General features: G+C 40.3%; 1 protein-coding gene across 2 annotated transcripts in view; it reads right to left on the bottom strand.

The window, feature by feature from the left end:
• Nucleotides 1–1161: 1161 nt before the first annotated feature.
• Nucleotides 1162–12946, bottom strand: part of tnksa (tankyrase, TRF1-interacting ankyrin-related ADP-ribose polymerase a) — a 429478-nt gene continuing 417693 nt past the window's right edge. For both annotated transcript variants that reach the window (XM_060935943.1, XM_060935942.1), the window contains exons 25-27: nucleotides 7532–7718; nucleotides 7286–7442; nucleotides 1162–3228 (exon numbers count right to left, since the gene is read on the bottom strand). In XM_060935943.1, coding sequence (XP_060791926.1) covers nucleotides 3142–3228; nucleotides 7286–7442; nucleotides 7532–7718 — 431 coding nt within the window. In that variant the 3' untranslated portion in view covers nucleotides 1162–3141. The remainder of the gene's footprint in view (nucleotides 3229–7285; nucleotides 7443–7531; nucleotides 7719–12946) is intronic.

Consider the following 12946-nt stretch of genomic DNA (forward strand, 5'->3'; position numbering starts at 1 on the left):
CAAACTTTCAAGCACCACTGTAAATCAAGTTGCTATGGTTCAGAGGTGTGAAGGGCATGTAAGGGAACGTTCTTTAGTGTCACACTTAACCCTTCTAGCTAGTTTAAGCCATAAATACACTAACGGATTGAGATCGAGCAGTGATCCTCAACATGTGATTTCCTGGACCCTGCCACATTGAATAGCTGGATTATGTTGGATATGAAATTTATTTTACAGGTATAGGGGTGCCGGGCTGCAAAACGTTTGAGAACCCTTTAGATTGAGGTCATAGTTTTGGTTTCAACCATTTACACCTACATTCACAGGCAATTTAGAGCAGCCAGTTGATTTAATCAGCATGACTTTGGGAGGAAACCCATCCAGGCACAGGGAGAACACGTAAACTCCACACAGAAAGCCCCAGTAGGCTATGAGGTTTGAAACCAGACCCTTCTTGCTGTGAGGCGACAGTGTTAACCACAACGCTACTGTGCCACCTCTTTCTCAGATATCGTTCCATGCAACAGAGGGCATCCTGCTGCTCCAGGAATTTCATACGGACATTTGTGAACAATTCCAAATTAATTAAGGAGTTAGGATATAAACCCTAACTAATTACACTTACATGATCCAGATCACAACATCTTATTTATCAACCTAACTTTCCCTGCAAACTTTAAAGAACTTGTATACATGTTCATAAAACTTCTTAACTCTTCTGGAGTTCTCTCATGCACTCAAATTACTTTCTCTTCGTGCTACGGACAATACATATGAGGAAAAAAAATTATTGTTCTGCGGGCATGTATTAAATTTACATATTTGCACTGTATTCATTTTCTATGGAAATAAGTCATAGCATGATTTCCTGTTTCAAATGGAAACATTTCTCCATGCACAATAAAATTTCGCCCTTAAGCTGTTACATGATTGTGCCACCCCCCACCCCCACCCCACGTCTTTGAGTGCACTAATAATCAGCCATAACATGCAAACAATTCAACCCACTCACAAACTAACAGGAAGTCTCTTTCGGCCAAAACCTCACACCTGCTGCGCAATCAATTCAGATCAGGTCAAAAGAATATAATTTTTCTATGGAATAGGCGTGCGAGTGAGTCACAAAACCACTGTGGTGCTAAAAGTAAAGGGGGACAGACAAACCCAACAAGAGGCGCATACAGGACATATGTACTTTATTAAGACTGGCTTACACGAGTGAGGACTGTTCAATTAGACTGTTTGCGGTAAAATAGCTCATCACATTCCGATTAATGTAGAATTAAATAAAAAAACACCGGGGAATAATTAGATACGAGTGAAACATGTGAAGTGGTTCAGGCTGAGAGGTGGAAAAAAAACAATAACAAAAAAAAACAAAAAAAAAACACACACACACATTTGTGCCCTTTTCCACCAACATGGTGCTGGTGTCAAATAATAATCATTAAAAAAAAAAAAAAAAACCACCATGTTCTGTACGATTCCATACATGGCTCTGTTTTGTCCCAGTGCTAAAATGCTGCTGGGCTTGTAACAAGAACCAGTGATGTCAGATTGCTTGTTGCCATGACAACACCAACTTATTTAAATAAAGACGTGAACAGACATGAAGAGTGTTGTTTTTAAATAATTAAATCAAAATTTAAAATCGCAAGCATTGAATCACAGGTCTCGGAAAGAAATTGCGCTCTTGCCTGAAAAACGTAAGACTTCATTCGAGTAATTTTGCTAAATGAAACAAAAACGTGCATCCATCTTGCAAGTAATTATTGTCGAGGATAATATCTGGACTGTGTATAGATGCTGAAAGATTTGACCTTGAATGGTAAAATATGTTCTCAAACCATCCTACACTGTTATTTTTTTTTTCCCCATTAGGAAACGCCTACACGTGGTCATGTTTCATAATAGTTCACATCTTTAAATGGTGAAAAACGTGGGCCGGTTATTAAAAAAAAAAAAGAAGCTGATTCCCTATACAGCACCAGTACTGTGTTGGTGGAGAAGTGGAATACCATACACCCCACTTAGTGATTTAAAAAAAAAACAAACAAAAAAACCAACCTCCAGCCAAACAGAACTCTCCCGGGGCATGTTCACATCCAAACTGTTTTACACAACCTGTGAGTGTGCATCAGTGATGCTGAAATGTCAGTAGTGTCTCAGAGGAGATAAATCTCTGCGAGAGATTATACTGGAATGAGACTGAAAATACAGGTCACGCGGTCATCATCCAAAAACCAAAGAAAGGAAAAAATGTTACTGAAAGCAGACAAAACCATCAGAGAACCGGAAAGAAGAAGAAGAAAAAAAGCTTCACTAATGAAGCCACTCTTCATTAGAAAACTGCACAGAGAGGAGAGCTTTTACCAAAGCGCTCATCCATCACAATCATTACAGGACGCGTTTGTTTTTGTAAAATGCCATTTCGCGGTTTCGTTAGAATAAGTTAAACCCTGCCTAAAAGTGCGAGTCTTTTAAAAGAACGTGTTTTTATCATCCGGATATGCTAACGGAGGCGATATGCCTGACTTTTCCCTGCGCGGAAACAAAAACAAACAAAAATCCCAAGTGTTAAACATTTTGCTATGAAAGGCTCAAACTGATGAACTGGGTTTCCACACATGTCCAACTTCCAAAAGGCTTTCGCAACAATGCATTAAAAAAAAACAAAACAAAAAAACAAGAAAGAGTCAGAGACTAGAGGCTCCATGGAACATTATTATGGGGGGGGGGGTGTAACCATGGCAGGTCCATAGAGCGTTAAGGGTGATGTGGTCCGTCTTGTAGTGTGTTAGATTTAAAATAACTCATAATAAAATGGTCGAAAGAAAGTACACTGGAAAAAGGGGAAGAGAAACCGTTTACTGGTTTGAACGATTATTAAGTGAGAAAAAGCTACGGCAATGAGGTCACTTGTCTTTGATCACTTCAGCCCTACACCCTCTGACCTGTGACCTCTGACCCAGGTAAACATATGGAGGAGGAGGAGGGTTGCTTAAAAACACCAACGCTGCGGGTGTGAGCTGTGTGAGAGGAGAGACAGGGAGGTCAGGTGGGAGGGCTGGAGAAAGATGAGGATGAGCTGGAGGCCAGCATGTGTATGAAGGAGTGTGTAACAGTCCGAGCAGTGTGCAGGAGACGAGCTCTGGACACTCAAGACTTCTGCTCTGCTGCTGCTGGCGGCTGCGCCGTGCTCTCCGGCTTCACGATCTGGTATGTGATGAGATACTCCGGGTACGCCTGTGCAGAAATCAAAGACGACAAACAGTGAGCGAATGAAGCTAAAGAGCAGCACATGAGTATTTCATGATACAGAGCTGCTACTCTCTCTCATAAGCACAGGCTTCATTTACATCACCACCACCAGCTTCACTCAGTCTGCTCCCCCTAGTGGCAACTGGGCTCAATATACAGCTGTGGAGTTTGCCTGCTTCATTCAGCTGGACCAGGCTAGAAAACAGCGGGCCTGGTCAGTCATTAGTCACCATGGCAACAATCTCTGGAATTCGCTTCCTGTAATCCTGAGAGCTATTTAAGACCCCATTCACACCTGGTTGTTTAATGCATCTTGTATCTTGGGATTAATAAGAATTTAAATCACATGCATTTACACTTGTAGGAAAAAATAAATAAATAAATAAATGCCTGGTTTAAAAACAAAAAACAGCCTGTAAATCAACTTGCACCAACCTGACAAACAATTTCCCATGGTGCATGAGGTTGGCGCAGAACAAAAAACCCAATAATTTCAAAAACACTCTTTTTAATGTCTTAAGTCATTAATTTCAGCCAATCATTAAAAGCAGATCCTGTATATAGTATGTATATATTTTTTTATTAGCAGTGTTATTGCTACTACTGTTAATATTACTTATTACAGTATAAGCAATGACAGGCCATTTTTAAAGTAGTTGTCATAGTGTTGTGTAATGCATCAAAGAGCGTTAAGATCTGAATTGAAAACTTGTTTAATTTTGTAAATATGCCTAAAAGTTACGAACCGTTTGAAAAGCCAGTCTTTCATAAAATTTCCATTTCTGTCCGTTGCCCAAACCAGCACGCATTTTCCACTGGTTTAATTTTCCATTCATGAGGGGGAAAAAAAAAAAAAACCAACAACCTTCAAATCAGAAATGAATACACCAAAAAGCCAAAAATGGAGAGATTTAGATTTTTGAGTATCAGGGTAAGAATTACATATAAAGACTTTGTCTTATACATCACAATTATGCACCTTGAAGGCTTAAAAGTAATACATCAGTAAAATCGGTCCATCCTTTGTGTTGAAACGTAAAAGCCAGAATTTAGCGGTATGTTCACTTTAAATTGTGGACACGGTGGTGCTCGAATGCGCTGTGCATAAGCGGGTCAAACTTTTGTTAATTCTCTTCCAAACAGTATTACTGATATTTATACACCACCTCATTTTTTCTCCAGGAATAAATATGAGGAAACTCAATGATTTTTAGGAAGGATACAAAATCTTCCTCAGTGATCCGATCTTTAGGTTTCAGTTGATTTTACTGGAAAAACAAGTCAGCATGAGAGACTCGACCACTAGGTGGGAATCATGAGTTTCAAGCTGACTGAACCAACAAGAAAACACACGGACCACTGAGCTCTATATAAAATCTGGCGAGCTCATAGGTTCGTCAGAGTGAAGCCGGCTGCCCGCCATCTTATCACTCCCATCACGGAGCGGAACGGTCATTTAGACTACTGGAAGCTATACAAAATTGGACAAGTTATTTATGTAGTTGGTGAGAAAAATTAAAAGAAAAATGCCTCCATGTGCAGCAGTGAACTGAACAAATCGTCAGGTCAAAGGTTGTGGATGGACATTTCACCTGCGAGTGTATATATAATATAACTAAATATAAAATATTATATTATATAACCTCTCTCTTGAATCCATTTCTTCTTTTTTTATAAAAAAGGAAGAAGAAATATATGCAAGAGAAAGGCACACTGTATAAGAGAAAAACTGAAATACTCTCTGTAAAAATAATTATCGTTGTAAAAAGAGCCATTCCAAAAAAAAATAAAAATCAGAGACTGAACTGGAAAAGGAAAAAACCTAACAGTAAAGAGGAGCGCTATAAAGATATGTAAGGAATGTGGGGGAAGTTGAGAAAATAAGAGGAGGTCATGAAGGGGGGGGGGGTGTCAGGAGATTCTTTCTTGGGGCAAATTTGATCGGATACCACCAGGGCAGGAATTTCACGAGGGCCCTCTCAATTTGGCCTTGTGCCCTTGGAAAAAAATATCTGCTGTAAGGCCACAGTGGCCTTGATGCCCTGCGGTTTTGTAATCTGCCTCATGACTGCCAATAGGCTTTAACATCACCTGTGTCTGTTGAGAAAAAATACATCTTTTGATGACATTCTGGATTCTTATTGGGCAACTCATCAGTGGTGGATCGGACTCGAGCCTGGCATGAACCGCTCCGACATGCTACGGTACAATGACACCAACCTATCACCAGCCAACCAGGAGCCTTAATCAAACGCATCCCCCGCCCACTTGTGTCCGCGTCTGAGACGTTGAATTTTCACAGAAGGAGGGAAGAAGTTGACTGAGGTAAGACTGTGTGATAAATTAACAAACGAATAAGAGAGGAATTTCAACATATAGGGCTTAAGTTTGTTACCGTTAAATAAGCATTGCTTGTACAGTAACGTTATGTTGTTACAACGTTGACCCACTTTTAACGTGCCGAGTACCGACTATAGCCGGTAACATGCTAATTAGCTTGCTGTCAAGTTTTCCCTTTGTCGAGCTTTAAGCGCAAGGTCATGGATGTTACTACTGCTTGTTCCTGCCGTAATATGATACGTGATGTGTGCTGTTGTCTGTTCATAGCCACTTTTTTAATCTATGCAGTGAGCATTGTTTTGTTACTTGTATTGTATGTTTTTTTTTAACTTTGGGGTTAACAGTGTAATAGTGTTGCAGTGTTCTGCAAATTTGAAATTTAATATTTCAAATCTTGAGACATGAAAGTGCTATTTTAAAAAATAAAAGGTCAGAAATGTTTTCTTTGTCGTCTATTTAGTTCATTTTATTTCCTCAATAATTTTCCTTGATTGAGAAATCGGTCTGGGCTCTTATGGGTTAATCAGTAGCCTGCATGCTAGTATATGTTCCATTTACAGTCAAACATTCTGATGAACTCCAGGCTCAATTTTGATTAATTCAAAATCTGCGTAGTAGTACAGTCTGAAGATGCTCTTGCACATTCGGTGTCAACTGAACTAAAATTATGGGAGGATACAGGTTTAATAAGTTCTACAATTTTTGAAGTGAGTGATGGATTGATAAGTTTAGATGTGTTCAATATTTTCTTATCTTCAGACATAATAGTGTAGAAGATGTTTCTTTACCTGCTTGATAGTTTCGACTGAGACTCCAATCTTCCTCAGAAGAGTCATTAGTCCTTAAATTAAATTCATTACAGACGTGAACTTAAAATCATTGTTTTATTTTATGGCCTTGGTGCCCTCAAAAAATTGACAGCACAAAAGGCCAAGTGGCCTTGCCCCTAAAATGACGAAATTCCAGGCCTGGATGCCACGGTTTAACACACAAGCCAAATACACGCGATGGGAATGGTAATATGGTGGCCAGACGGCTTCACTCGTCTCTACAGCAGGGAATAAGCTATGAGCTCTCCGGATTTTACCAAGAGCCAAGTGACGAATATCATTGAAAAATCCAAGATGGTGGCGCCCGTGAATTTGGTGTATTGCATTACACAACCTTAAAAAAACCGCTTCAAGTAAAAGCTCATCACGACGCCGGACGAAATTAACAGTATATTCCGTAAACATGTTCTTATCGACCCCTTGTGTAGATTAAACATTTTAAAATGTCTTTAAAGGCCAAACGAAAACATGCTGTTCTCCCATACAAACGTATGGGAGGTTCATCAGTGCAGCGGTGTGCTGTCAAGCCTACCTATATACAGTACACCATCTCTCATTTTAAATCTAGAATTAAGTGTTTTATTCCCCTTATACCTCAGCAATCTGTCAACACAAAGTTTTGTACTAATTCAAGACTGATGTGTTGTGTTATTTTGAGTCACCTGGCTGGTCTGAAATGCGAATTTGTGGTTTAAACTTAAACATGAGAAGCTCATCTGAGAGGCTTCATCAATTTGCTCACTTGATGAACGGTGGTGTTATAACGCTGCTAGACATTTCTAAATGATGTGTGACTGAAAACCTGACGTATTCATCAGCTGTGTTTGAGACAGGGAATTTTAAATATTCGTCACAAAAGAGTGAACTCTGACCTGCTCGCCTCTGTAGATGACGTACTCAGCGTAGGCCAGGCCGTTGACGCTGGGCCGCCCGATGACGGAGTGGTGCCCCGGAGGAGCGTGGGCCATTTTCATGGCACTGAACTGCAGGAAGGATTTGCCCAGGGTGACACGACAGAACAGCATCTGCCTGCACAACACAACAAGCACACAATAATTAGGAGGCTACAGTGCCACCTGCTGGTTATTTATACATACTGCTAGTAAGAGCTGTTGTACCTGTGGCAGACATAGCAGGAGCGGTCTTTGTGTGTGGGGCAGCCAGTGCCGCCGCCGATGCCGTACACATATTGGTTGCTCTTGGATGAATTTTCTGCAAAATAGATCCCCGCTCCAAACATTCCCCCAATGTAGGCGTGTCTCTCGTCAAAACCTTTGTGGATGATGGCGTTAATGAAGGGAGAGCCTGTACAGGGAGAGGGGAAAAAAAAACAAAAAATGCTCTGCCATAAGGCTGAAGACCACACTGTCTGGACATTAAGCCACTCCTCTTCCTAAATTCTGTTTGGCTAAATAAACACACACATATATATGAAAAAAATATATTACACAGTGGCGTGAAGATATTAAGTTGATACAAGTGGTGAATATACAACCCCGATTCCAAAAAAGTTGGGACAAAGTACAAATTGTAAATAAAAATGGAATGCAATAATTTACAAATCTCAACAACGGATATTGTATTCACAATAGAACATAGACAACATATCAAATGTTGAAAGTGAGACATTTTATAATTTCATGCCAAATATTGGCTCATTTGAAATTTCATGACAGCAACACATCTCAAAAAAGTTGGGACAGGGGCAATAAGAGGCTGGAAAAGTTAAAGGTACAAAAAAGGAACAGCTGGAGGACCAAATTGCAACTCATTAGGTCAATTGGCAATAGGTCATTAACATGACTGGGTATAAAAAGAGCATCTTGGAGTGGCAGCGGCTCTCAGAAGTAAAGATGGGAAGAGGATCACCAATCCCCCTAATTCTGCGCTGACAAATAGTGGAGCAATATCAGAAAGGAGTTCGACAGTGTAAAATTGCAAAGAGTTTGAACATATCATCATCTACAGTGCATAATATCATCAAAAGATTCAGAAAATCTGGAAGAATCTCTGTGCGTAAGGGTCAAGGCCAGAAAACCATACTGGGTGCCCGTGATCTTCGGGCCCTTAGACGGCACTGCATCACATACAGGCATGCTTCTGTATTGGAAATCACAAAATGGGCTCAGGAATATTTCCAGAGAACATTATCTGTGAACACAATTCACCGTGCCATCCGCCGTTGCCAGCTAAAACTCTATAGTTCAAAGAAGAAGCCGTATCTAAACACGATCCAGAAGCGCAGACGTCTTCTCTGGGCCAAGGCTCATTTAAAATGGACTGTGGCAAAGTGGAAAACTGTTCTGTGGTCAGACGAATCAAAATTTGAAGTTCTTTATGGAAATCAGGGACGCCGTGTCATTCAGACTAAAGAGGAGAAGGACGACCCAAGTTGGCATCAGCGTTCAGTTCAGAAGCCTGCATCTCTGATGGTATGGGGTTGCATTAGTGCATGTGGCATGGGCAGCTTACACATCTGGAAAGACACCATCAATGCTGAAAGGTATATCCAGGTTCTAGAGCAACATATGCTCCCATCCAGACGACGTCTCTTTCAGGGAAGACCTTGCATTTTCCAACATGACAATGCCAAACCACATACTGCATCAATTACAGCATCATGGCTGCGTAGAAGAAGGGTCCGGGTACTGAACTGGCCAGCCTGCAGTCCAGATCTTTCACCCATAGAAAACATTTGGCGCATCATAAAACGGAAGATACGACAAAAAAGACCTAAGACAGTTGAGCAACTAGAATCCTACATTAGACAAGAATGGGTTAACATTCCTATCCCTAAACTTGAGCAACTTGTCTCCTCAGTCCCCAGACGTTTACAGACTGTTGTAAAGAGAAAAGGAGATGTCTCACAGTGGTAAACATGGCCTTGTCCCAACTTTTTTGAGATGTGTTGTTGTCATGAAATTTAAAATCACCTAATTTTTCTCTTTAAATGATACATTTTCTCAGTTTAAATGTTTGATATGTCATCTATGTTCTATTCTGAATAAAATATGGAATTTTGAAACTTCCACGTCATTGCATTCCATTTTTATTTACAATTTGTACTTTGTCCCAACTTTTTTGGAATCAGGGTTGTATTTATATAATGAGTGAAAATACTTTCAACACAAGAAGACAAACTTCATATCTTTGCACCACCGTGTAATATTCTTTATATGACACAGACGCATCCACAAAAAAAATATGCAAGTTAATCAAACGAATTTTAATTCTGAACCGGTTCATGATGGACAATGCGTGTCTAGTCAGCAGGAAAACACTGGGAGTGATGTCATCCGCGTAAAATACTGGAAATTATATCCCTCATCAAAAAATTCCCGGGCAGGGACTGACCAAGGATGGCTGATGTGACATAAAATAGTTCCACCATTGATAAAGCAATGTATCTCACGATGTCAAAAATAAAACAAAATGGATATGGTGTGGGTCAGTCATGGTATATCCTGGATATACCATGAACTGTCTTCACAGTTTCAAGCTATATGGCCAACTCGAGTCACAGCTGTGGCATTTCTGTGTGTGTGTGTATCTACGCATCATGATCATGCCTCACGAGGCAGGCGATAGCATGGTACACTGCACACACGCAGGTCAAAGGTCGCTCCGACAAAACAACAAACATGGCTGCCTCCTGTGAGTTTATGCTGAGATTCTGTACTAATTTCGTGTGTGTTACACCTGCGTGCCTTGGCGTGCGCATCAGATAGACTCTTGGGCGCGCTGCGGACAGCACGCATGCCAAGCAGACTCTCGTGTGCGCCGTAAACAACTCGCACCTGCACAGGATTAAGATGCAAACAGCGCATGGATATAAAAACTGTACTGAGTTGCGTTGCTGACACATTACCGAGTCTGGTTTCCTGATCCCTGATTTCCTGTTTCTCGTCTTTCATTCGGCCGAGTCTACGATAGCCTGTTTGTGCCTCGCTTGACCTATTGCCCGTTTCACTGTTTTATGATTTTGCCTGCTGTTCTGGAATGTTTACCTGTCTTCACTTGTATTAATAAACACACCTCCTGCACTTCAATCCATTCCCGAACCATGTCTGACCGAATACTTTGCACTCCCTGATTAAGAGAACGCATATTCACCTGTTCATACGTCATGTTCAGGAACAAACGGTGCTAAAACAGCCACCGTCAAATGGTTGGAGTCTTGGACTCGACTTGATTTTTTTTTAATGACTTAGACTTGAACACTGCACTCGGACTTCAGGTTTAGTGACTCAACTACATCGCCTGCCTGCCTGCCTGCCTGTCCGTCTGTCTATCTCGGTGTTGCTTCATTTACATCACCTCCAGCTTCATTCAGTCTGCTCCCCCTAGTGGCAACTGGGCTGAATATACAGCTGTGTAGTTTGTCTGTTGTACCTAGACCACGCTATAAGACAATGGGCCTGGTCAGTCATTAGGTCACTATATATATATATATATATATATATATATATATATATATATATATACACACACACACACACACACACACACATATACACACACACACACAGGTGCTGGTCATATAATTAGAATATCATGAAAAAGTTGATTTATTTCAGTAATTCCATTCAAAAAAGTGAAACTTGTATATTATATTCATTCATTACACACAGACGGATATATTTCAAGTGTTTATTTCTTTTAATTTTGATGATTATAACGGACAACTAATGAAAACCCCAAATTCAGTATCTCAGAAAATTAGAATATTGTGAAAAGGTTCAATATTGAAGACACCTGGTGCCGCACTCTAATCAGCTAATTAACTCAAAACCCTGCAAAGGCCTTTAAATGGTCTCTCAGTCTCGTTCTGTAGGCGACACAATCATGGGGAAAACTGCTGACTTGACAGTTGTCCAAAAGACGACCATTGACACCTTGCACAAGGAGGGCAAGACACAAAAGGTCATTGCTAAAGAGGCTGGCTGTTCACAGAGCTCTGTCCAAGCACGTTAATAGAGAGGCGAAGGGAAGGAAAAGATGTGGTAGAAAAAAAGTGGACAAGCAGTAGGGATAACCGCACCCTGGAGAGGATTGTGAAACAAAACCCATTCAAAAATGTGGGGGAGAGTCACAAAGAGTGGACTGCAGCTGGAGTCAGTGCTTCAAGAACCACCACGCACAGACGTACGCAAGACATGGGTTTCAGCTGTCGCATTCCTTGTGTCAAGCCACTCTTGAACAAGAGACAGCGTCAGAAGCGTCTCGCCTGGGCTAAAGACAAAAAGGACTGGACTGCTGCTGAGTGGTCCAAAGTTATGTTCTCTGATGAAAGTAAATTTTGCATTTCCTTTGGAAATCAAGGCCCCAGAGTCTGGAGGAAGAGAGGAGAGGCACAGAATTCACGTTGCTTGAGGTCCAGTGTCAAGTTTCCACAGTCAGTGATGGGTTGGGGTGCCATGTCATCTGCTGGTGTTGGTCCACTGTGTTTTCTGAGGTCCAAGGTGAACGCAGCCGTCTACCAGGAAGTTTTAGAGCACTTCATGCTTCCTGCTGCTGACCAACTTTATGGAGATGCAGATTTCATTTTCCAACAGGACTTGGCACCTGCACACAGTGCCAAAGCTACCAGTACCTGGTTTAAGGACCATGGTATCCCTGTTCTTAATTGGCCAGCAAACTCGCCTGACCTTAACCCCATAGAAAATCTATGGGGTATTGTGAAGAGGAAGATGCGATACGCCAGACCCAACAATGCAGAAGAGCTGAAGGCTACTATCAGAGCAACCTGGGCTCTCATAACACCTGAGCAGTGCCACAGACTGATCGACTCCATGCCACGCCGCACTGCTGCAGTAATTCAGGCAAAAGGAGCCCCAACTAAGTATTGAGTGCTGTACATGCTCATACTTTTCATGTTCATACTTTTCAGTTGGCCAACATTTCTAAAAATCCTTTTTTTTGTACTGGTCTTAAGGAATATTCTAATTTTCTGAGATACTGAATTTGGGGTTTTCATTAGTTGTCAGTTATAATCATCAAAATTAAAAGAAATAAACACTTGAAATATATCAGTCTGTGTGTAATGAATGAATATAATATACAAGTTTCACTTTTTGAATGGAATTACTGAAATAAATCAACTTTTTCATGATATTCTAATTATATGACCAGCACCTGTGTATATATATATATATATATATATATATATATATATATATATATATATATGTGATTCCACGCTTATGGGTACTGAAATGGGGACATGAACTTATTTTTAAAAATTTACCTAAAACCATTTCTTTTTTTACCATCAGGTCACAAAACATGTAACCTTTAATGAATGATATGTTAAAAGATAACTTTAATTTTCTGAGATGTAATAAAAACATATTTATATGCCAAAGTCAGAACGTAACAGAAGTGTTGTGGACATATATATTCTCAATTTTAACAATGTAGAATTACTTTTTGAAACATAGGAAGGTGATGTTTTAGCAAATATAATTAATAAACATGTGTAGTAGAATAAACATACACATTCTTTCAATAAGATTAACATGGTATATAGCTAG

The sequence above is a fragment of the Neoarius graeffei genome, chromosome 12 (genome assembly GCF_027579695.1).
Source record: "Neoarius graeffei isolate fNeoGra1 chromosome 12, fNeoGra1.pri, whole genome shotgun sequence".
In the NCBI taxonomy this organism is placed as follows: Eukaryota; Metazoa; Chordata; class Actinopteri; order Siluriformes; family Ariidae; genus Neoarius; species Neoarius graeffei.